This window comes from Oxyura jamaicensis, chromosome 5, assembly GCF_011077185.1.
Source record: "Oxyura jamaicensis isolate SHBP4307 breed ruddy duck chromosome 5, BPBGC_Ojam_1.0, whole genome shotgun sequence".
Classification (NCBI taxonomy): Eukaryota; Metazoa; Chordata; class Aves; order Anseriformes; family Anatidae; genus Oxyura; species Oxyura jamaicensis.
In genome coordinates this window covers 57,942,413-57,967,929 of record NC_048897.1, presented here as the reverse complement: position 1 = coordinate 57,967,929, position 25,517 = coordinate 57,942,413, and the positions used below count along the sequence as shown (strand labels likewise).

At 42.7% G+C, this 25,517-nt stretch overlaps 1 protein-coding gene across 1 annotated transcript; it reads right to left on the bottom strand.

Moving 5' to 3' along the window:
• Positions 1-5,645: 5,645 nt before the first annotated feature.
• Positions 5,646-18,338, bottom strand: LIN7C (lin-7 homolog C, crumbs cell polarity complex component). Its single transcript, XM_035327087.1, has 5 exons — positions 18,237-18,338; positions 13,518-13,636; positions 12,397-12,468; positions 11,846-12,055; positions 5,646-9,196 (listed from the first exon to the last, which is right to left on the bottom strand). The coding sequence occupies exons 1-5, from the start codon at positions 18,271-18,273 to the stop codon at positions 9,041-9,043; spliced, it is 594 nt and encodes a 197-aa protein (XP_035182978.1). The 5' UTR covers positions 18,274-18,338; the 3' UTR covers positions 5,646-9,040.
• Positions 18,339-25,517: the final 7,179 nt, after the last annotated feature.

Genomic DNA, 25,517 nt, shown 5'->3' with positions numbered 1-25,517 from the left:
TTTCAACCTGCACAGGGCCTGTGGCACCCCCTGCAGCAAGGGCTGCCGGCTCTGGGTGCAAGCACCTTGCAGCCTGGCCCTGGGGACCTGTTCGTGTTGGGGTGTCCCCGGAGCCACCCTCGAGACCCTGAGCTGGTTAGGAAGGGGATGTGTACCCTAAGTGCCAGATCAGCAGGCAGCTCTCCTGCTACCGGCCCTCCGTCCCTGCCCGATACCACGGTGTGGGTCTGAGCGTCTCCTAGCTTTTTACGTGCTTGGCAGCAATTCAATAGGTTTCTGAGCTGCACCGGGTTAATCGGCCCTTACCCGGCCTTGTGATTCCCCAAAAAAACATCCCACACATAAGATAAGGTCGGTGCCAACCGGCCCTTTTACAGCCAGAGCCCCCTCTACCAAAGCGGACCATCTTTTCCACCCGTGAAAGACCACGGGTGGAAAACTTCTGCTCACCAAGCACACGCTTATGTTTTTTCACTGCTGATGTAGAGGTTCAGTTGCCTCCCACCACCACCAGTTTGGGTTTTTGGGGCTCATTTCATGCCTCCATCAGGCATCCCACCGCTCAGACACACGGCAGAGACAGCGCTGTACCTGCTGGCAGCCGATCCCCGGCCATCATTCGCCTGGCCCTCCCCTGGCCCGTCCGCCCCTCAGCAGCACCTCGTTCTCCTTTGCCCTCGTCTGGGCACAGCTTCCAAGTCCTCAGGCCCTATGGGCCTTCGCAAGGGGCTGCAAGACGAGTACGTGCCACCCGGTGGAGGCAGAGCCGTCGTTATTAAGGGCTGACTGGTTCCACGGTATTGAAGGCAAGATGTTACACTAGGAATTAAACCCAAGCAGAACAGCGTTTGGATGGTGAGAGCTGGCTTTGCAGCAGGCCAGCTTAAGGACTGCGTAGCATTAAATCCCACTTTAGCCTTATTTTGAAGAATTATAATGTGGCCAAAGTAACGCGAAAGCGTAAAGCTAACTTCAACAATAAAGCCTGCGCACCAAAGTTTGTCTCAGAACACGCACGTGGAGCCTAAGCTGTTTAGCAAAATATTATTACAGCTCCCACGTTAAGGAATAAAATCCTTTTGTTTAGGCTCTTTGTTAAACAAACCTCCCTTGATGCAATTCCTGTCACCATCGCAGAATAACCCTAACGCTCTGCAAAGAAAAAAATAAAAAAGTCACACACTGAATCTTGTAAGGGAGCGATTACACACGCTGCTCTTTTCATTACCAAAACATTTGGCTGCACTGGCAAGGCAAATTATTTCTCTTCAAGCCATAGGTATCAGAATACCTCCCGTGAAGTCGCAGGGGATATGCACCCCGTCAATTTTGAGTTGGATTTTCTATTTTTCTATTAGTGTGAATTAACCCAATAACATTCCCAGACGCACTCTATTGATCCAAGTCAGGTTGTGTACGTGCCAAATACCTCGTTTTGGCAAATACCTTATGCTGGCACGTTCTCAGAAATGACTAGGTGACTGCCATAAGCCTGATTTCTTCCTGTGCCTGGAGCCTTGAAGACCCACGCAAGCGTTATTTTTGGTTTGTTGCAGCAAGTCATTCCTCATCGTTACCTAACACGGCAGGATCCGCGCTGCTCTCGGCTCCCTCAAACGCTGCAGTAAAACAGCAGATCTGAGTCGGTTCGTATTTTGAAGCAGCATAACGAATTTATGCACCTGGAGGTGTTTTAGTTTCTCCAGGACTAACTTTAAGTTGGTATCCTGAAAACCTCTTGAGAAAGTTATAAGGCGCCCAACCCGTCAGGCTTCAGATTTCCTACAACCCGGGGTAAGGGCTGAATGCGAGACTTATTTCAGGTAGTTTGTATTTTCGTACAGAGGAAGGGAAAGTAACTGTTCAGTAATTAAGTTTTATGATCAAATTGACTTATCAGCTATTAAAATATCCTCAAAAATTTGGGCATAAGCATACGCTAGTTATTTTGGGACTATTTTCTTCTCTCTGCTCATTTTTTACCCTTCTCTTTTTTTTTTTCCCCCACTAACAATCTACTCCCTATAATTTCCTTCTGACTTGCAATGCGGGGAAACTCAAGCTGTGCTCTGTAGCATAAGCTTAATGCAAAACCAACTGCACCTGCAAAACAAACCAGAAAGCTGGAGACGTCACAGAGCTATTGTTCCTCAGGAGCACACGCTGGCTTTTCGGTCACAGCAGACAGGTTGTGATGTTTCTCCTGCCAAGCAGTGGCCCTAGCCCGGCAGAGCTTTATCCGAGGCCTCCCTTCAGCATTTGCGGGGCGAGCGCATGCTGCATGGCACAATCCAGACAGCTTTGTTTGCCAGCAGTCACCTTTTTGGAAGTAATTGTCATGCTTTATCCTGATCTTCCTGATTTATTTTTTATTTTTAAATTACTTAATTAGCAATATTCTCCTTGTCTAATGAGAGTTGCTTTGGACTTTTTTTTTGAATATGCCTTCACGTTGATCTACAGCTGTTCCTGCAGTTACCAAACTGCAATGTGACACACTGACTGCCAGGAGCCGCTCACACACATCGAACACGTCTCATCATCCAAAGCATCGGCAACACCACATGAACTATGGAGCGTGCCTGGGACCACAAAAACAAGCAAACAAAAGGCTACCACGGGCGACATGGGTATTTGCATCTCAAGCTGTCTGTGCTGACAGCCAGACTCGCTTTTGTATCCTTTGGAGATACTAGTGAATAAATAAAAGCTCAAAATTAAATTACAGAAGAAACTGGGGGAAAAAAAAATAGAAGTTTTTGTAATTGTCTACTGTGTTTTCACTTCAGGTCTCTTCAGTCACTAAACCCTATGCTTTCTTAGCATGGATTGAGGCTCTTTGGAGCCATACTGTTTGTACCATGCTTACTTTGCAAAATACCATAGGATCCTGATTCGAAACCGGGACGCTGAGGCGCTACCGAAAGGCAAGTAGTACAATAAATCACCAACCTTTGCATTTCACTTACTGCCACCTGGAGTAGGTGAGAGCTGTGAGGACCGCTCTGCTGCTAGCCAGCCTGTCTCCAACACAGATTAGATTTTATTCAGACAATACCACCGTGCTGCTCGGGCAGAGAAGCCGAGCTGTGATTAGATAAGAACCACGTGCAGGTGATTTTACTTACCTTTTGAAGTACGCAGGACAAAGCCCAGCACTGCTCAGGAAGACAACGTTTCATCGTTTTTTTAAAAAATATTTATTTTTTATTATTTTATTTTCTTTTCATTATTATTTTTCCCTTGCACTGCACAGATCTATTTAAGGAGAAAGCAGAAAGAAACTTGGAAGACCTTATCCTCTGTTTTAGGTCACCAGATCCATGACGGACAAAAGTCCAGTAACTTCACCCAAATTGGCTAACTTGGATAATCCTATTTGCCTTCTGTGCTATCAAACCATATTAACAAGCCAGGAAAATAAAATATTTTTAAAATAATGGAAGAAGGGGAGGGAACTTAATTGTAAGAGGGAGGAAATTACTGTTTAAATATCACAGTTTCTCAACGAGACACGTTTTGAAGAAATATCTTCTAAAATTGAAGATGATCCCCCAGCAATATCAGAATGTAGTTATTTTACTCTGGTTTTTATATTAACAGAAACTCATCTGCGTATGAAAGATTTATCAATACATCAAGTGGCAGAACTAAACAGATACCAAGATCACAACAGGTATCTGAGGACAGCTCATTTTGAGATTAGTAGAGGAAGTTTCCCCAGGTCCTGCAACGTTCAACAGTACGCCTTTCTTCTTTGAAGAGCAGGAAAAAATGATTAGCATGTGTCTAATCTGAAGGCTTTTTTGGCAAGCATATATTAGAATACGACTCAGTTTTGTGGGGTTTTCTCCTTCATTTTTAAAGGGGGAAAGCAGAAGAGTTTTTCAAGAAGAGGCAAACTATGGACTATGAACAATTATCATGCCCAAAGTAGGTTATAGTATTTTTGCTTGGTCATTAACACAGCATTGCTAATAACCAACAGCCCTATAGTCAGAAGAAGTTACTCAAATGCCTATTTTATTTTATATATAAATGGCTGGGGAAAACCATTTTTTGCTAACCCTATTAAAACAACCTTGTCTCCTGGTACCTACGTTCATCAGGCCACACAATTGGTTTAAGCAACTCACACACATCTCACATAGGAGCATAGCTCTCAAATTAGCTTCTAATCAGGATTTTACGAGACAGCGGATCACAGAAACCCAGCCGACTCCAACTCTCGGGCTTCCATGTCACTTCGCCCAGTTTGTCTATCCGCTGCGGTCACACCCTCCCTTGCACCAACGCAGTCCCCTCGACCATACGCTGCGCTTTTTGAGTTCACTTCAGGCAACAGAAAAATTCAGAGAATTAAAACACAATTCACCAGCCTCTGCTAGCTTGGTGAACTGAACCTGTGCGGTGCGTGGGCAGAAACCAGCGAGTGCCAGCACAAGCAAGCAAACTGAGGACGAAAAGGTGTTAGGAGCGCAGCAGGCAGGGTTCATCGGGTTACGTTAATACGCAGCCAGTCTCAGATACATACAAGTTTTGCCTTTTCAAATTAGCATTGTTTTAAACTTAGATGAAAATACACAGTAGCACCAAACCCAGCATGAACCTCCATGAGAAATTATCAGGAGGGGAAAATGTCAGTGAAAGAGTTGCTCCATTATGTGTAAAAGTTCAGTTCTGCCCAGTGGATGCACTTTTAAGAAGGCATATGTACTTTGACAAAGTACTTTTCCAGCTTGTTCGGATACTGACTGCTAGATCACGGTTGACATCAGAAGTCAGGTAAAAATACATAGGTGTTTTACCATTTTTTCCCCAGTTGTTTTAAAGTCAAAGTATTTATGCCTGTAATTACAATAAAAAAAAACATGAGGTAGATAAGCTCCTGTTTAAGTTATGAAACATCATTACCTTTATTCAGTCTTCGATTCACTTTTAGGCTTAAAATGCAATTCAGAGCTTTTCTCTATGAATCTGGATTATATTTAGAACACAGCCAAATCATGGAAATTATTTGATTTTTTAAAATTAAATTGAAAATTCATACTTCCAATCCAAGTGATACCAGTCTTCTGTATCAAATAAATAAATAAATAAATATTTGCATATATTTTCAATTCCCACTCCAGCCTACCTATATGAAAAAAAATCTTCTTGCATTCAGAACTGAAGCATTTCTCCTGCCTTTATCTCAGTTCATAACTTCAGGCACATTTTTCTTAAAAGACCTTACAAGGTCTTTAAGCTAGGAATTACAGATATTTAACATCTCATTACTGGAGATACTTGCTTCAAACAATTAAAAGATAATATCTGACTCAGAATAATATGCATTATGTAAGTTCATGCAACTGAAACTAAGGAGGTCTCTAAAACGCAGGAGGTCCACGATATTACATGCCCTTTATAGCATTCTAATTTTCTCCTCGCCTCTCCAACGCATCACAAAACATAGGGCAGAAAAGACAAGATTCATAAGCATCCGGGAAAACAAACTAAAACCCAGGATTTAAAGTTTTCTTTGCACGCCCACACACATGCACTGTTTATGTTATGCCCCAGAGATCATAAACACTCAACTACAGCTGCCTGAAAACAGTACCAAAAATGGAAAGTCAGAAAAAAAACACACAAACACAATGCACGTGAAATTCACCTTTTATTTTTCTGTTGATAAAACCCAGAGATCCCTCACAGCAGCAATAGGTGCAGAAGTTACCTGCAGAACTGTTATCTCTTCTTAATCTGTTTGCACACCCAAGTCTGTCAAGTGTGTAGGGACTGCACATTAACACAGTACAGGCACTGCTCAGTAGTAAAAGAAATCAAGTTTCTCAGCATATTTTAATCCACCCTTTCCTCAATATAATAGGGTTTTCATAGTAATAAAAGATGACCATTAACGAGTTATCTGCTTATTGGATGTTTTTTGTTGTTGCAATTAAAAAAACCTTGGTATTAAATTCTACACGTACAATTTACATGCCCGGGTACACTTCCCCACATTTTGTAGTGGACGACAAACTGTATCCAAATGCTTTGATTCAGAATGACGACGCTACTGCATTCAGCAGCTCTAGCTACGCTAAAGTTTTTCCTTAGAGTAACAGAAAACACTGCTTTGTTCAGTAACACCAAGGGATACACGTTTTAAAATGCACATTTCTATCTTGTATCCATACCCTTCTTTAATATATATATTTATATATAGCTCTAAACCAAATATCTACTATTTTACAATTAAATTAAAACACATCCACGATTGATCTATCTAGTGATTTTGGTCTCAATACTTTAAACATTAGTTGTTCCATAAAAATATACAATTCAACAACATGGTCCTATCAGCGACATGAGGCCTTTGGATAGAGGCCTCATTACGACAGATAATCAACCATGCACTTCAGTGCTCAATGTCATCTAACTGATAAATATTTATACTGCATTTTCAAACTATCAGTATCTTTAAAATCTGAATTTCTCTTTGCAGGCTTACCATGCTTGCAAACATGCAGAAAGCAATCACATTTCTCACTGGCCTGTAGCAATCACATTTTTTTTCTTTTCCAATAGATTAGCTGAAGAAGTACAAACTTCATGCTGTCATTTTTAGATCTTTAACCTTTTACTTTCTTTCACATACTGAATTATTTCACAATCAATCATACTGTACCATGTGGAAAAAGCTAGGGAGCGGCCACATGGCCAGAACTGCACTTTTAAGTCTCTAAGAATTTTATTACTAAGAGTCAATTAGGATGCACTCATAGCTGCCATACAAGTTAACAGACACCCAGTAGACAATCAAGTTAATTACAGATATACACCAAAAAGTGAAGCTTTTAAAATAAACTAAGCTACACAAGTGCTGCCTCAAACCTGGTAGATTCACAGAAGTGTACTTTTGTCCAGAAAAAGGTTCTTTAAAATGGCACACAAAAAATGAGCCACCATCAACCACACTTGGGAAAAGACACGGCTTATACCTGGAGATTTCCTTATTGCCACCACAGCACCATTCCATATAAAGTTTTACGGCGATGTTGATGCTACTCCTTCTGCAGTACAAACGTGAACCCTCCAAATCAGAAGTAGCCAGCAATTAACCCAAGTTCACGTTAGGGTTACGCAACATGTAAGCCTCGGAACTTTTTGCCCTGACAAATGTAACGATCAGTTATTTAGATACTAACGACTCCAAGTTCAGTACAGTCACTCTGTATATAAGATTTTACAATAGGACATACTAAGAACACAAAAGAGGTATGACAATTAAATTCAGCTTTTTTTTTTTTTTTTTTTAAAACAGCAGAAGGTCAGGGAAACATCTGGAATTCTTTTTCACTGCATTAACATATCTTCTGTTTTTGAATATAAAAATACATATAGAGGCTTAATCCAGAACTGCAAACAATTACATATTTTCCCCCGACTGCTTTAAAATTAGTACAAAATAAGTTACAGGAAAGACTGATTGCTGCAAATTTGTCAATGTCAGCTATTACAAAGTCATTATATGAGAACACCAACTGTAGATTATTTACAGGCGAGGTAATAAAATTTTCAGAATAACGAATTACGATTTAGCAGAAGTGTAAAAATAATGTACTCACCAAAGCATTACAAAATCTGGTATTGTTATCAGTTACATAGTAGATCATGATTACATTTTGATATATAACATGTTCTTAAGAAAAGTGCCAAAATACTGCTACATAAGAATCTTTTTTTCCAAAATAATTCAGCAAAAAACCTTCAGATTTAATGTTAAATAATGCCAAAATAAAATAGGGAAAAAAGTGATGTCAGTCGTAGAAATAGGTCTTATTAAATGCCTTTCAAAAATCTGTAAATTCACTTTCATGAGTAAAGGTCTGACATGAAAAAGATTTATAAAAATCAATATACATGCTTTTTCAGTGTCTCCTAGGCTATTTTAAAAGTACACATTCTTCTTAAAATGTGAAAAATGCACGGAAACTGAAAATATTCTAAAAATGGCTAAACTGCCAAGGCCTGTCATCAGTGGCACCAAGTCCTGTCGGAAGCCAGTCACTACCGATGTACCCCAGGGGGTCACTGCTGAGGTCCATACTGTTTAACATCCTGGTTAATAACATGAGTGACGGGACTGAGTATGGTCCCAGCAAGCCATTCTGAGGAACCTTGGCAGGCTGGAGAAATGAGCAATCAAGAATCTCAATGCTGAGCAAAGGGAAGTGCGAAGCCATACACCTGGGGAAGAACAATCCCATGCACCAGGACAGGCCGGGGGCTCACCAGCTTGCAGAGAAGGACACCAAACTGGTCACAAACCACCCATGTGTCCTTGCAGCAAAGACAGGCAACAGCCTCCTGGTCTGCATTAGGAAGACCACTGCCAGCAAGGCAAGGGAGGTGATCCTTCCCCTCTGCGCAGCCCCCACGAGACACAGCTGGAGCAATGGGTCCAGTTTTGGGCTCCCCAGCAGAAGACAGACAAGGGCATACAGTGAAGGGCCACAAAGATGATTAAGTGATTGGAGCATCTGACAGACAAGGAGAGAGACTGAGACAACCGGGATTGTCTAACTCAGAGAAGAGAAGGCTCGGGGGTGTTCTTATCAACATCTGTAAATGCCTGACATGGAGGAGTTTAAAAGAAACAAAAAAACCAGGAGCCAGACTCTTCTCAGTAGTATACAGTGATAGGACAAGAGGCAACAGCCCCTAATATAAGAAACTCCATTTACACATAAAAATGGACATTTTTAGTATGAGAGAGATCAGAACACTAGAACAGGTTGCCCAGAGATCTTGTAGAGTCTCCACCCGTGGAGATGCTCAGAATTCAATTTGTCACAGCCGTAAGCAACCTGCTCTAGCTGGGGGGTTTGACGAGATGATCTCCAGGAGCCCTTTCCAACCTCAACAATTTTGTGATTCTATGAAAATGACAGTATCTTTTGCAGCCCAGGAATTGCCTCGACTAAGTCACAAAGCAAACTATACAATGTACATGGAATATATTTTCTCTTTAAGTTATTGCATACAAACGTTAGTTTTGCTGCCTGCGTTTTGCTGACCTCATTTTTTCAAATCTTGACTCCATTTCTTCCAGGACCTTTGGTGTGTATCGTACAACTAATTTAACCTTTCCTTGGGCTGCCTTCAGCAGTTCTACGGCTTTTTCATGGTGTTCACCTTCGACGCTCTGCAAAGCATAAAGCATTAAGTATCATATTAGTAAGGACAAACACAGAAAAAAGCCTTTTTGTTTTTACAACTTCTATATAATCAAATATTAAAATATTCTAGTTCAAAGACTTCACAAGAACAACGTCACCCAAGCTCAGGATTTTCTCTCCAGCATATCACTAAGAAGTGATAATAAATATACTGATTGATATTAGTAAGAGTAGTGCAAAACTTCTGGTTAGGCTTATGCTGAGCCTTTATATAAATTTACTCATTTTCATACAGTAAGTGAAATAAGGAGAGTATTAGGCAATTATGAAATTATATTTTAAAATCAACAACTTCAGGAGGACACCTGTAATTTGTTTCTTCTTTTGTCATGCATTTTAAATTTATTAGCGTGCCTCAATTTACCTAATAAGCTACTTCAAATTATCTTGCATTTAGCTAAGGACAAGAGACCCCCCCAAAAAACCCCTGCAAGGTAGCTGCCTTCTGGATGCTATCCTATGTTAGGCAAAACGGCATCTACTGGGCAGGTGCAATGGAACAGCTAACACACTGCACGTTACTTGTCTTAGCACTCCATATACTCTAATCGTAACTGCAAGGTATTGGGATTAACTTCCTCTAAACTGATCAAGAACAACATAGCCCAAATAAACAAGACCAGATTTTTTTATTTTTTTTTTAAAAGCACAAAAAAAAATCAAATCAAAAACAACAAAAACCCTTCCTAAAACAACTCTCACGATTTATTAAGGTTATATTAGATTCATCCTATTATAAAATTTAAGCAACAATTCTCAACAACTGCATCCAAACATACATTCCTGGATAGCATACATTCTATCAGCACAACTTATTTCTTCCAAACTTATCAAACACAATGATGGGACTACCCCAAGCCTACCTCCCACTGGTGCTATTAGAAGCTAGAAGGCAGGTGATGTACCTGTTGATTGGAGGGTTTCCCCGTTACTATAAAGTTACTTACAGAAAGAAAGACAACAGTTAAAAAAAACCCAAGTTATTTCTCTTCTGTCAGACTCAGACAACACATGCAGTTGAATGCTTTCATGTTTGTTACACAAGTGGATGTGTAGGTTGTCCCAGTTAAAACTGGTAACAAAAAGCTGGCAAAGTTTTATGCTTAATTATATCCAAACACCTAAAATTCTGAAGAACACTTAAAATCTCCCAATGGGAAAGGAAAAAAAAAAACACCCACAACTTGTTTAAAGGCACATTCCTTGCGGTCTTGTCTGCGGCAAATTACTTTTCAAGTATTAAATTAGCAATTACAATTACAATAATGTCTGTCATGTATTAAGATGACAGTAATCCATCTGCAAACATCAGGAGATTCTCCTTCTGAGTCGGATTTTATATTCTCACAGCACTTTATGCACTTGCTGTATTCTTGCCATGTCTCTATATACTTATACACGTGTATGCACACAGCTTCAGGCATTGCTGGATGTGACAATTGTCTGATGATCAGGATCCGTTTGGGGTGGAGTGACTGTTTTTTCTTTAGGAGGGTCTGTGGGTGGGGAAGGCCTCATCTGAGGACAGCTGATACTTTATGGACAGTGGACTTGTCCCTTGATACTTTAAAGTACTAGGAAAGCTAGGACAGGGGTAGTTGCAGCACTCTGGCCATGATTTCTCTTGTTTCCTGAAAAGAACAGTTGGACTGCAGGTAACAGTCAGGAGACAAGCACGTCAGATCCTTGCTAGCAGGAATTTCCCACAGCAGAGACAGCCAATAAGTCTCTATTCCTTCCGTGAGTCCAAAAAACACTCAGGCTATACAGAAATTTATTTCAAGACTGAGAGTCGAACTAAATTGAGTTGGCAGATGTACTTATGAGAACATTGATGTCAAGCTACCATATGATAAAAGCTTCTGTAAATAAAACCAAAAGTTTGAGAGATTTAGATGCATCTGAGAAGCAGCTGTCTTAAATCAAATCCTGTCTGCAGCCTCCTCTTTCCAGTCAGCCTGTGTTTTTTTTTTTTTTTTATTGCAATTCATCAGAAGAGGATACTTATTAAAAATAAATAGCTACAGAGCACTTCAGACATCTACTCCTTCAAACAATATAAAGCCTCTTTTCGAAGCTCAGTACACTTAAGCGAAGACAATAAATCACACAACCAAAGATAACACTACCTTGTTTTTCCATCTTAATACAGCTTTCATTATGCACTAGCCTATTTATTGGGATAATGATGTCAAGGAACCTCTCCTCAGTCTAGAACAATGTAACCTCATTTACTACTTACCTTAGAAGCTACAGCAAACTGTATTAGTCAAAATCTGCATCATCAAATTTGGATCAAACAGGAAGCCACAATAGCAATTCAATGCTATTTCAGAAAACCACACTTTGACTAGAGTTATACCACCTCCAAAATCTGAAATGTTGACATAAATAGTACAGTTCCCAGTTGAGAATGATAACGAAAGCATAATCCAAGACCTCCCACTGCACATACTTAAGTTCAGAAACCTAAGCAAGATGTTCTCACAAGGACAAAAAGAACCAACTAGGCCAAGATCAGAAGAGGACGTTGAGCTTGTGCCATGTATATTCTTTGTATGCCCCCAAGTGGAAACAAGTAGTTACTGCTACGTAAAGTGAAAACCAATTCCTACCACTCCGTTTACGGAAAGAAGCTGGTCTCCACGTTTCAGGCCTCCGTGTCTATCAGCTATACCACCAGGGATAATTCGAGAGATATAGATCGGAGAATTTTGTTCTTTGCCTCCCATGATGTTGAATCCAAGACCTTCTTCAGTTTTTGGTAGTTCAACCACTCTGGGATGGGAATGACCTTCACTAGCAGCAAATGCAGCTACAGTGGCCTGTAAGAAATAAAAATTTCCTATTTAAAAGAAATTAAATATAGACCCCCTTAGCTAGACACAGTGAGCGGGTTGAAAAATTATTTTAATCCCAAAGTACAAGACAAATGAGATTAATTTCCTAGATACCAACACTCGTGAAAAATTTAGAATCCTAAGAATAAAATCCAACGTAAAAAAATTAAAAATAACAAGTCTTTTATTACACCTTTTGATGACCCAATATGCTTATCCATTTTATCAGACATCTAGATAATATCCTTCTGAATTTTAAATACCCATCTTCTGCTTCTAAAGCAACAAACTACTGAATTTTACTTCATCTACAATTTGGCTTTTACCTTTGCTGTTGCATTAGCTCTGACTTCTGGGCTACTGCTGATATCCACTGTCTCGTATACGTGTTCATACACCTTTAGGGAAAAAAAACGGTGCAAGTCTGGTGAAAACAGTTATTTTTACACTTAAACAATATAACAAACTAGCAGTTACAACTTAAAACTGTGTAGATGAAAAAACCTACACCTCTAATAAGTTACTCTCCAATTCATTGTAAGGTGCCAAGGGAGAATATCCCATACTAGGAGAAAATAACTCTCTCAGCATCTTTATTTCTTGGTTAAGCCATGAATCTTCTAGGTCTCAACCCAAATACTCCCTCCTTCTGTGGCATGCAGACCTCACCATCAATTTAGAGATGCTTATTGCTAGTATAACACACCTGACTGGAGAGATGAGTGATTACCTTCTCATGCTTGATTCAAGTTGGAACTCTTCCATAACGATGCATGAAAAATTAATTTAAAGACAGCACTTCAAAGCCCCCCCGAACATCCAGCCCCTGTCCCCCCCAGATCCTTATGTTCCTTCAACTGATGCAACTGACTATCTTAAGAAAAGGAAGGGTATTGAAAACACAGAGGCAATAAGAACACTAATGCTAGGGAGGTGCTCACACCTAGATCTAACCACAGCTTCACATTCACCTGCCAATCATCTGGATTTGCTAAGCAATAAACACACGGTCCTTGACAACTTCCGTGCCTACAAAGAGATCTGTTAAATCACTGCAGGTGTTAAGGGTAGCACCATTGCCAACAGCAATAGCAGGGTGCATTCAATCGCTTCAGATCTCTGAAGGAGTATCTGGAATGAAGAAGAGGCGGTGCAAGGCCACAATGCTGATTCGGCTTAAAAGAAACAGAGGCCATTTGTACTTTACCCATTTTTACCTGCCACCAGAATAACAGCCTGCTAGCTGTCGGTAAGGGCAGACCCTCAAAATAACCCCTAGTAAGTAATTTGTGTCTGAGCCATTACTTAATTACACCTATACGATCCCAAATTATTTTAAAGTCAAATTCAGTTTTAGAAAGAAAAACAATAGGTAACTGAACTGAATCTAAAAAGAACAAAAAAAGAACCACTCCTAACGCAAGGTGTTAGTGCGCAGTTAACTTACCTCCCTTACAGCATTACAGAACTCACTCTGCAGGACCCTTTGCAGAGCCTGTAGTTTCTGTGGCGGCACTTCTCCGCTTCTCTGTAATTTTTCCAGCAACTCAATTGCTCTGCAGATGTCTACAGAGAAATAAAGCACTGGTGAAGAGGAATGCCTGAAGAGATCCTAGTCGTGGCTTTTCTTTTGTTTGTTTTTAAATTAACAGAGCAGTCTGTGTGTGCTTGTGTACATCTTAAGACTATGTTATAGTTTCATTTCTTCACTAGCTCTGTGTATCTAAAAGACGTTACCATAAAGCACCTTATTTGCAGACTATTTATGTCAAGCACAGCAATACACGCCTGTAAAGAATCTGGAGATATCGCTACCATATCCATATTTTAAAGAATTTGATTTTTCCTTGAGGCTGAGATCAGGCTGAAACATTTCTTTGACAACATACACTACCAACGTTTCACATGCATGATGTCATAATCCATCTAACACGTGGGTATCACTTTGTTATGGCCACCTAGAGTACTGTCAGGCATGCTGATGTTCCTCTTACTTTCAAAACCTAGTTCAACAAGCGTACACCCATTGCTTTCCCCACGACAGGGCTGAGTAATACCTGGCCTATTCCAGCACCGCTAGCCTGCGATTACATTAACGGGACTCCATACAGCAGCTGGAATCCTAAAAGCTTGGCTAGAGCTTTTACCAGTCTGAAATGCTTTATTTCCTCTCTCTCTGATGTGTCTAATTTATCAAAGCGTTTGGAAAAGCAACCTAAACTCCTCAGTAATCTCAGCTGAGCATTCTGTAGCCCAGAATCCTGAACCCCAACCCTCTTTCCCAAATCCTAGACGTTTGTCCCTAAAGATCACCCAGCTGATATTCTCATAAATGCACATGCTGTTTGGTGAAACCAAACTCCACTCTGAAGGATTTGATTTCAGACCAGTACCAATTAAGATGGGCATCAAACATGACATCAAACGCTACGTGATATGGTGCAGGCAGCTCTTCAAGAGTAGAAAGGATTAATATTCCTCACTTGTATTTCCAGAGCGTTACATTAGCGACGATTCTGAATCACGTAAGTCCTTGAACAGAAGTAGAACAATCTCTCAGAAAAGCAGATAAAAAGGATTGCCTTCATTACCACAAAGGCACAAAGAAGCAGTGATTAATCTGCTATACAAATAAAGCATTGATCATTTTAGAAGAGGCTGAAATCTGGGACACGGCTACGTCCCAAATGCATTTCTTTCTTTTTTCAGTAATTAACCTTTAGGCAATCATTTTTCATGTGAACGCACGTCCACTCGATGGCATCGTACCAGCACAGAAGACCTTCAACAGCCACAAACTTGTCTGCAAGAGCACAGGAGTGTAAGAAGTGAGGAGTCGCGACAGGACGGAAAGACACTGATCGCTATGTTCTGAAATTAAGGTGAAATGCACTGACAAAAGACAACCCACGGCTAATGCTGTCCAGTTCTCTGTCAGGTGTCGGTCAGGCATCTTGCAGACTGCCACAATGATTATCAGGTGATGCAATCGATTAACCAAGATCCAACTTAATTAACTTCATGGACTAGCCATCCCTTAGCACAGTTCAAGCTGCATTTGTGCCGTGGACGGGAAAAAAAATAATTCACAGAAGAGCACCCAAGTATCAGAGCCACAGCCACGAGACACATCATTTCACGTGAGAGTTGAAGTTTCCACATGCCAAGACAATACACATTTTTGGCTCTTTCAAGCTTTAAGAGGATCAGGTGCCTAACAGAAATAAATGTCAAAACCTACTTTCTAACCCCACACCTGCAGAGAACTAGTGTCACGGGGGCACCACATAGTTGCTGTTTGTACAAAAATTACAAATGAAGAAAAATGCTCCTAAGACTTTTAATTTCCTAATAGACACTTGGATTTGTTTTTAACTAACAATATTTAGTGAAACTGAAGATACTCTAGGTGTGACTGTTTATTAATCTCTTTATCTTAATGATGCAAATTGACCAAAATGCACAGGAATCTCTACGTTCAGCATCAGCAGCACAAACTCTCTTCATTTCACGAAGTCTCGCACTGAACAGCTTGAAGTGGAACGACCAACAAATGGAAGGAAGAAGCTGTTCACCTCCCTTGGCAACAGCAGCAGTTTCAATCCCGCAGCGCTCCATATATTCATGACAGAAGTCTGGTAATTATGTAAATTGCAGTGCAACTATCAAATACTTGCAGATGTTTGCAAACGACTGGTTCGTGCATATGAAGATCACCGTTCCGTGCAGCAGTTCTCACGCCTGTGGTCCCTGCATCGTGTTACGCTGTGTGTGGCGTTGTTACCTAACAGTTTGATTAGGATACTACAGTAAATGTAAAAAATGACGGCAGTCTACTGCTCCGAAGAGCAGCTGCAGTAACCAGGACTCCAGAACTCCACTTGATAATTTCTCCTCTTCCGTAACATTGATCTTTTGTCAATAAACTGGGTACAGTTCCTACCCGCCTCTCCTAAGAGCTCAGACTTTTAACCATGTAGCGTTCTATACCTTAAGGTAAAATCAGCAAGCTTGGGAATCAGCTGGGTCATTCAAAAAGCAGACTAAGAGCACAGATACAGCCTGTCAAAAAGTTACCGTGATCCACACATTGCACGAGGAAGTTTTATTTTAGATGAAACTAAAGCAGAAATGCACTTTAACTACTAAAAAAACAACAGGGCTGCCAAATCAAAGGACCAAACTGCTGATGTAAAGTAAAAACCCAAAGCAGTCCTTACAGCAGTCCACAGAGAAGAAAAGATTGTGGATAGTTCTGCCGATGTAGTCCACGTCCCCCTGAACTACTGCTCAGGACATGACCAGCGGAAAGCTGTCCTCCTCATAGTACTGACACTGTAGTTCAGCCAGCTGCTCAGAGTTAGACAGAAATGAACGCTAGAGAATTCTGCTTCCGTGAAGGATGTCAAGAAGGAACAATGTCGAAGTAACTCCAGATGTGATAGAACACAACCAACCAACCAACCCCCATAAAACTCACTGCAAAACAGAATTCACAACTAATTTACCATTTTATTTTCTTTTAACCTCTTCGGCCTTTTTAGATCAACTGCTCATTCTTCAGGCATTATTTTTCTGATCACAGGTTACCCGATTGAAATGCTGAAAGGAAGATGCCTTTAAACTAAAATAACCTTGGGGAAAACAAAACCAAAACCAAACCTACAGTGAGATGCCACCACTCCATGCACGTGTGAATCAAACAAAGAGGGAAAATGCTGTGTCCTCACAGACACTCCTGATTAGCCGCTTTAGCTGCTGATGTTCAAACAGCGTGGATGCCCAAGGGATATGTAGGTTTGCCACACACCACCACCAAACCTAAGAAAAATTTCCAAGTGATAAACGTAGTTGGATCCCTGCACTCCAGTAAATTTGGGTGGTGTTTTTTGCAATGCAGCTTGGAAGAAAGAACAGATGGGGAGAATTTTCAATTGCCCTCATGGTAAGCATATGGTAACCACTTTAAATCAGCACATTTTCTGCACTATTCTCTCTTTTCTTATGCTATATGCCAACAACATCAGTGATGTTCATTTTCAAGCCGATGATGATTCATCAGAAGGTTATCTGCAGTCAACCCTATACAATTAACAGAGGTTGTTTATTTCTGCAAATAGAGCGCTTGCTTTTGTAGGTCCGTTACACTGTGTTCCCTTTTTCTTCTTTTCCTTAAAAAGACCAATCTGCCAGAAGAATGAATAGCTCCTTTGTTCCACCGATCCCCAAGTAACTCCGCAGATTTGTTTGTTTTCATGGGTCGAGCATAGTGGCAGGGTAATGAGGTGGAGGAGGATGCTGCCTGAGGTTTAACTCAGCAGACCTACCAAGAGCAACTAATCCACTGCCAAAGCAGCTGCCCTAATTAACAAGCTTTGGAGCTGCGGAGTGGGAAGTTCTTACATAAGTCACTATTTACAGGCTTTCCCTCACACATTACAAGTGGTTTACTCGTGGAGCGGGAGGGAGGGCTGGGCAGACAGACCTGAATTCTGTGGTAGGTAACACGTGAGGATAGCAAGCACGGTAAAGTGGGCACGCACAGCATGTCATGCACCTACAGAGAGGCACTTAGTGCTCTGGGAAAGCCGGTGGACCCAGAGGGAACGGGAACAGAACGGTTCACCCGGTCCCGTCCTCCACGCAACCGCTTCCCTCTTCAAAGGCAGGAAGAACCACGCTGGAGGAGATTCACCTCGGCCTCTTAAAAGCGCTGGATAGGTGGCACAGATGTACTTTGTCTTTCTCCTCACTAGCTCCAGTTCGGCACTACGCAGCACTAACAACACGAATTCAATCTACGAAGTGGAAAATCGGGATGTAAACGGGAGCGTCGGGCTGTGATAAATAGCAGAGCTCACGAACGAGCGCTGGGGGGGCTCCTCCGTGTGCCAGCTGCCTCCCGCAGCGACAAGCCAGCCGCGGTTACCAGCCGCAGCCTAACAGGCCCGACTCGGGGCCGTGCGTTTAACTCCAACTCTTCGCGTGACAGAAAGGCGCCGCCGAGCCGAGCCGGCACACCTACGGGCGACCTGCACCGAGCGGAACCAAACTGAACCCCGAGAATAACCCTCGCGGGCTGCACGAAGAGGAAAGAGCCCAGGGAGCACCCCCTGGGCCTCAGGGCTGCCTCAGGGCTGCGGGGCCGGCCCGGGGCCGCGCTCACCTCGCTCCAGCCGCACCGGCTCGCCCAGCGCCGCCATCTTGTCCTCGCCGCGGCCCCGCAGGAAGTGACGCGACCGCCGGAAGCGCGGCCGTTGCTAAGGGATCGAGGCCTGGGGGGCGGTGGTGGCCGGGGCGGCCTCGGCTGGGCGGGCGGTGCCCTCTGCCCGCTGCTTCCCTCCGTTCGCCTCAGCCGGGGCGCGTTTGGATGCAAAGCCACCCGGCACGGAGCGTATCTGTGTGTGCGCCCCCAGCGACCCCGCGGGGAACGTGTACAAAGCCCCGCAGGAGCCGCGGCAAGCGTTAAGCCCCCCATCAACGCGGCGCACCCACAGCCTCAGGATCACAGAATCACCAAAGTTGTCACAAACCTCCGACCCCCCCTGCTCCGACCCCACCTGCTCCAGCCACCCCCTGCCACCACCGTCACCCACCGAACCACGTCCCCAGGCGCCACGTCCAGCCTTCCTCGAACACCCCCAGGGACGGGGGCTCCTCTCTCTCTCCTCCTTTCTCTCTCCCAGAGAAAGCAGTCTAGGAGGTTTCTGGAGAAAGTGGAAGATAGCTTCCTGACGCAGCTGATTAGTGAGCCTACCAGGGGTGGTGCCCCGCTAGACCTTCTCTTCACAAACAGAGAAGGACTGGTGGAGGATGTGATTGTCGGGAGCTGTCTTGGGCAGAGTGACCACGAAATGGTGGAGTTCACTATTCTTGGCGAGGCCAGGAAGGGAACCAGTAAAACCACTGTACTGGACTTTCGGAGAGCTGACTTTGGGCTGCTCAGGACACTGGTTGGTAGAGTCCCTTGGGAGGCGGTTCTGAAGGGCAGAGGGGTCCAGGAAGGCTGGGCGCTCTTCAAGAGGCAAACCCTAATGGCGCAGGAGCGGTCTGTTCCCATGTGCCCAAAGATGAGCCAGCGGGGAAGAAGACCAGCCTGGCTGAACAGAGAACTGTGGCTTGAGCTTAGGAGAAAAAAGAGGGTTTATAATCTTTGGAAAAGTGGGCAGGCCACTAGGGAGGACTATAAGGATGTAGCGAGGCTGTGCAGGGACAAAATTAGGAAGGCCAAAGCTCATCTGGAGCTCAATCTGGCTACTGCCGTTAAAGATAACAAAAAACGCTTTTATAAATACATCAACACGAAAAGGAGGACAAAGGAGAATCTCCATCCTTTACTGGATGCAGGGGGAAACTTAGTTACAAGAGATGAGGAAAAGGCGGAGGTGCTCAATGCCTTCTTTGCCTCAGTCTTTAGCGGCAATACCGGTTGTTCTCTGGATTCCCAGTACCCTGAGCTGGTGGAAGGGGATGGGGAGCAGGATGTGGCCCTCACCATCCACGAAGAACTGGTTGGTGACCTGCTACGGCACTTGGATGTGCACAAGTCGATGGGGCCGGATGGGATCCACCCAAGGGTACTGAGAGAACTGGCAGAGGAGCTGGCCAAGCCACTATCCATCATTTATCAGCAGTCCTGGCTATCGGGGGAGGTCCCAGCTGACTGGCGGCTGGCGAATGTGACACCCATCTACAGGAAGGGCCGGAGGGCTGACCCGGGGAACTACAGGCCTGTCAGTTTGACCTCAGTACCAGGGAAGCTCATGGAGCAGATCCTCTTGGGAGTCATCATGCGGCACTTGAAGGGCAAGCAGGCGATCAGGCCCAGTCAGCATGGGTTTATGGAAGGCAGGTCCTGCTTGAAGAACCTGATCTCCTTCTATGACAAAGTGTCGCACTGGGTGGACGAGGGAAAGGCTGTGGATGTGGTCTACCTTGACTTCAGCAAGGCTTTTGACACCGTCTCCCACAGCATTCTCCTCAAGAAACTGGCTGCTCTTGGCTTGGACTGGCGCACGCTTCGTTGGGTTAGAAACTGGCTGGATAGCCGGGCCCAGAGAGTTGTGGTAAATGGAGTCAAGTCCAGTTGGAGGCCAGTCACTAGTGGCGTCCCCCAGGGCTCGGTGCTGGGGCTGGTCCTCTTTAACATCTTCATCAATGATCTGGACGAGGGCATTGAGTGCACCCTCAGTAAGTTTGCAGATGACACCAAGTTAGGTGCGTGTGTCGATCTGCTCGAGGGTAGGAAGGCTCTGCAGGAGGATCTGGATAGGCTGCACCGATGGGCCGAGGTCAACTGCATGAAGTTTAACAAGGCCAAGTGCCGGGTCCTGCACCTGGGGCACAACAACCCCAAACAGAGCTACAGGCTGGGAGATGAGTGGTTGGAGAGCTGCCAGGCGGAGAAGGACCTGGGAGTGATAGTGGACAGTCGGCTGAATATGAGCCAGCAGTGTGCTCAGGTGGCCAAGAAGGCCAACGGCATCCTGGCTTGTATCAGAAATAGTGTGACCAGCAGGGCTAGGGAGGTGATCGTCCCCCTGTACTCGGCTCTGGTGAGGCCGCACCTCGAGTACTGTGTTCAGTTTTGGGCCCCTCGCTACAAGAAGGACATGGAGGTGCTTGAGCGGGTCCAAAGAAGGGCGACGAAGCTGGTGAGGGGCCTGGAGAACAAGTCCTACGAGGAGCGGCTGAAGGAGCTGGGCTTATTCAGCCTGGAGAAGAGGAGGCTCAGGGGCGACCTTATCGCTCTCTACAGATACCTTAAAGGAGGCTGTAGAGAGGTGGGGGTTGGTCTGTTCTCCCACGTGCCTGGTGACAGGACGAGGGGGAATGGGCTAAAGTTGCGCCAGGGGAGTTTTAGGTTAGATGTTAGGAAGAGCTTCTTTACTGAAAGGGTTGTGAGGCATTGGAACAGGCTGCCCAGGGAGGTGGTGGAGTCACCATCCCTGGAAGTCTTCAAAAGACGTTTAGATGTAGAGCTTAGGGATATGGTTTAGTGGGGACTGTTAGTGTTAGGTTAGAGGTTGGACTCGATGATCTTGAGGTCTCTTCCAACCTAGAAATTCTGTGATTCTGTGATTCTGTGATTCCTCCACTTCCGAGGGTCTAACCCTCGGCTGTGATGTTGGCTGTGGTCCGTGCGGCTGCCCTGAGCGCGGATAGCTCCCTTCGGGCCTCGGGGTGTCAGCGAACGTGGCAGTGAGGTGCTCCCTCCCCTCTGTAACTCATTTTAATGGCAGGCCCTCTCGGGTTGAAGGGTGCCGTGTGCGCGTTTCCATGAAAAGGTCAAAAAAGGTCACGCGAATGGAATTCTGCAGGTGAACAAAATTAAATCCTCACAGGCTCGTTTCCAGCAAGAAGTGTTTTAGCAGCTGGAACTGTAGAATATTTCTGGAATAAAACCCAGATGTTTCTATCACAGCAGCGCAGAAACTACCACTCAGTTACAAGTGATTGAAACTTCAAATAGCGTGCTCTGACTTTGGACAGATAAACCTATGGAGAAGATTGAGTGTTAAACTGTATTTCAAAAAAACATTCTTCCAAAAGATGTCTGGTAAGAATACATGATTGAACGCATACTTAATTTGGCATTATTTTGACTTAATAACAACTAAAGATTCAGAAATTAGGGCAGTTGCTTCAACTTTCCTCTAGACCTAGTGAGTGGATTTAGACCTCTGTGGTCTAAAATACGACATTATGACAATATAAAAATACAAAAAGCAAATTTTATGTAGTGCTTCCGCTGTCTACTTCATAACACTATTGAGCTTAAACCATATCGCTCTAGGACTTTGCACTGATTTATACATGTACAAAAAAACAAGCAAAAGAACAAAAGTTTTAGTTTTTATTCTGTAATGTACGAAGAGTGCCAATGATGTACTATTTACTTATTTCTGTTTGCTCTTTGTTCCCAAAAGGGAACTTACTTTCTCTGATTATCTTTTACTCAAGAAAGTTAGGTCTTTTTTTCCACCAAAATTCCTGTGTTTAGTAGGAAAATGAGCTGGGTTATGATCCTACACAAGAATGGAAAAGAAGCAGTTGAGGCGGTGTCTTAGTCTTTTTAGTGTTTGCTTTTCCATAGCACCTGTGGAACTCAACCAAATGAAAAATATCCAAGAGAGAAAACTTGTATAAAATTTGATATTGCTGTCCTTTCTGAAGGGGAAAAAAAAAAAAAGAAATAATAATAATAATAAAAAAGTAAAGCTAAAAGCTGTCATGTGTACCTTTTCTGTGTTTTTCAGTAGAGCCAAAGAATGATGGGCTTGATATTCTGGTGGAAGAAGAAATGGAGTGCCAGTGGAGAACCACGAAGACGGGAGGAAAATAAAGCTTCAGATTATGCAGGAAAATAAAGGGATGCATACCCACTTGCTTGCTTTTTCCTTTCTGAGGCAACATTTTAGCACAGTGCTGTATTTTGGCAGTGAGGCCTAAGTTACAAAGCTAGGCATTAGTATGACAGAGGTATTTTAGTGCACGTTTGTCTTTGAAAATAACAAGATGTATTTAAATCAAAGAAATACCCACTGTGTAAGTCAGAATTCTACTCCTGACCATTCCCCCCACCCCCCCCCAAAAAAAAGAGGAAGGTGGGGGGGAGGGAGTGAACTGCTGAGTCTTTAGCAAGCTATATTTTTCGCAAGAGAAATTAAAAGCATAGGTGGATGCTGGCAGATTCTGCATTAACAAGATAAACTACTCATGCCATCCTAGGAAATCTTTATTCTGGTAAGCTTCTGGAAGAAAAACAGGTCCCAGAAGTGGTTCTCAAACAGCAAGGGTCTGCTCTTCCTGAATAACTAGGAAAATGCATTTGCACAGTAGTGGCTGAGGAGTATGGAAGACCTAAGCATCAAACTACAATTGATGTATTTTGCTAACTGTAATTAAATTATTAATTTAGACCCCCTAGTCTGTGTCACTCAAGCTTGTGAAATCTTGTACCAGAGTTACTTTACTTATGCTGTCATTGATGAATTAGCCTAGGTGTTAGCATATGTCAGTAGGCGTCCTGGGAGCAAGCACATCCTGCAGGTCTTTTATGTGTGCAGTAACACTACTGTTGAAGGACTATCAATAATCAAGCAATATAGCCTAAGTCCTCATTGGAAAACAGTTGCATTAGCAGTCGAAAAGAAAATGGACATCAGTCTCCAGTGTAAGCTAACCTGGAATGAATGCACAGCTTATTTTAGGTGAGAGGTTTTAGTGTGTAAGAAGTTAATCCATAACTGAGTAAGAAGATAAGCCTTCTCTATAAATCAATTAGTAAGGTCGTAATATTTTTATAATAGTGTCTAACAGACAGTTCTATTCTATTCAAGGCATTAGACACAGGTGGATACGGAATGCAAACATGATGGAATATGCTCTGTGATTAGCTAGGGAAAATGCAAGAATATGAGTAGTTCAAGAAACTTTGTTCACTTTCTTTCAGGCTTCTGCTCTGCTGCAACGTTCAGGCTGAAGAGCCTCAAGAGAAAAAGACCCTATTTACAACTGTGCAAGAGGTCATTGTCATGAGCATCTCTTATATGGACATTTTTTAAATCAAGAGCAGCTTCACTTGGTTTAGCTTCATTTAGCTTATATGTGCTAAATCAAAAAAGCCATCAGAAGAATTAAGAAAATGCACACGGATTCAAGATAGCTTTGTCTATTACAATTCTACCAGTGAGTAAACTTATGCCTTAGTTATACTGGAAAGCTACTTCTCACGTGTATAGACCCATGCATGTATATAGGTACCTATCCTATATAGGTACTTGTGTTATCAGGACCAGTCTGTAGTGGTCTTGTAGCTAGGTAGTATTCTCCTTCTCATCCTGCTGATATGAACTTAGTCACAAGGGGGGACACTAAGATTGTTTAGATGCCACAGAAACATTAGAGTTTTCCAAAATCTCGTAGTCCCAGTAACAACTTCAGAAATGCAACAGGTCTAATTAGAGCATTGCTTTAATGCACAGTGCACAGATAATACAAATCACATACCTACAGCATTTATGCACGTATTTCAAATGCACGTGGTCAAGAATGATCTCAAAGTACTAGCATTATCAAGAAAATGTTAAATCCAAACTGAAAGGGAGTTTTCTCAAACAGCTACCTAGTTAATCGCTATAGAAACTACATATGAGTCCAGTTGCCTTTAAGGGGGAAATGGCAATCGTAACACAGTGCACTGATGTAGAGTGAAAAAAAAAAATTGGCTAGAAATGTGTATCAGGACACAGCATACGCTTAGGAAAACTGCAGAGGAATCTGTCGTCCACAAAAAAAAAAAAAAAAAGGAAAAAAAAAAAAAAACAACCAACCAAAAAAAAAACCAAAAAACATCTGCCTTGGAAACCTGACAGGCAGAATTAACCACGACTTTTATTTATGATTTGGGGCAGTGAAGAGAGTGCAAATTCAATTTTTAGGTTATTAAAACATTCCTTTGCCTCAGGACTACCATGTTGGTAGAATTTTATTTCTTTAATACCACTGAATTTAATTACTTTAAGTCCTTGACAGTTGCATTAGTATTTGCAATTTCAGCACTACTTTGATTCATTGGCCTAGTCCAGAGTGAGTTTCATGGTCTGCCACACACTGTGATTGATTGCTGCTGTCCCTGTCAAAATTCAGTGGTTTATACATATTGAAGAACCTGGTACCTTTTCGGTCATGCACTTGCTTGCAATTTTTTCGGTCCTCACATGACAGAACATATTTTTGCTTTGTTACCGATTACAAAGTATGCATTTTGATTATTCCCTCACACACTGGTTGATTAACATCAAGATAGAGACCAGCATTTTGGCAACTGCCATCTAATCTCCACGCCAATTATTTTTTCCACATAAAACTTGACTAAGTGAGCTGCCTCAGAATTTTGCTAGTTACTCCTGGAAAACGTGGGAGCATTTACGAGACATATAAGAAAACCCTGTCTGTTATTCTGCTTTTTGGAAAAATTGTCATTTTAATTCTCTCCTGCCCTCCTGCCCTTTTCTGTAGATGGAAACGTTATTTACTGATGACAATGTTAACAGAGAAAGCAGAGTCAAACTGGAAAGTCAATGTGTCTAGATGCTAATTAACATTAATACTCCAAAACAAATATATTTTTTTCCTCCAGAGTAGAGTACTTGATCTTGCAGATGTTCCTTCTTAGCAAAATGTGAAGTAGCTGTGAAAGGCCTCATATAGATAAGACCGACTCACCCTGTTGTATGATGGAGTAAGCATACGTTGCACTGTACCGCTTCACAGGAACCCCTTCACCAGTACTTAAGGACAGCAGACTTCTGCCAACTAAATTAATCTGTGACAGAAAAACAAAACCTTTTTTTTTTTTTTTTGGTCTTTTCTTTAGTATTCTACACCAAATCTAAAACTCCTTTCAAGCACTAATACAACAGAATTTACTGCTTCCCATATG

What these genes read in the sequence shown, in the direction of transcription:
- LIN7C (XM_035327087.1), bottom strand. Translation starts at nt 18,273, where the DNA reads ATGGCGGCGCTGGGCGAGCCGGTGCGGCTGGAGCGAG. An exon ending in TCTGTAATGCTGTAAGGGAG is followed by an intron (nt 12,469 to 13,517) that starts GTAAGTTAACTG and finishes TTTTCCCTAAAG; the next exon opens with GTGTATGAACACGTATACGA. An exon ending in GAGCTAATGCAACAGCAAAG is followed by an intron (nt 12,056 to 12,396) that starts GTAAAAGCCAAA and finishes TATTTCTTACAG; the next exon opens with GCCACTGTAGCTGCATTTGC.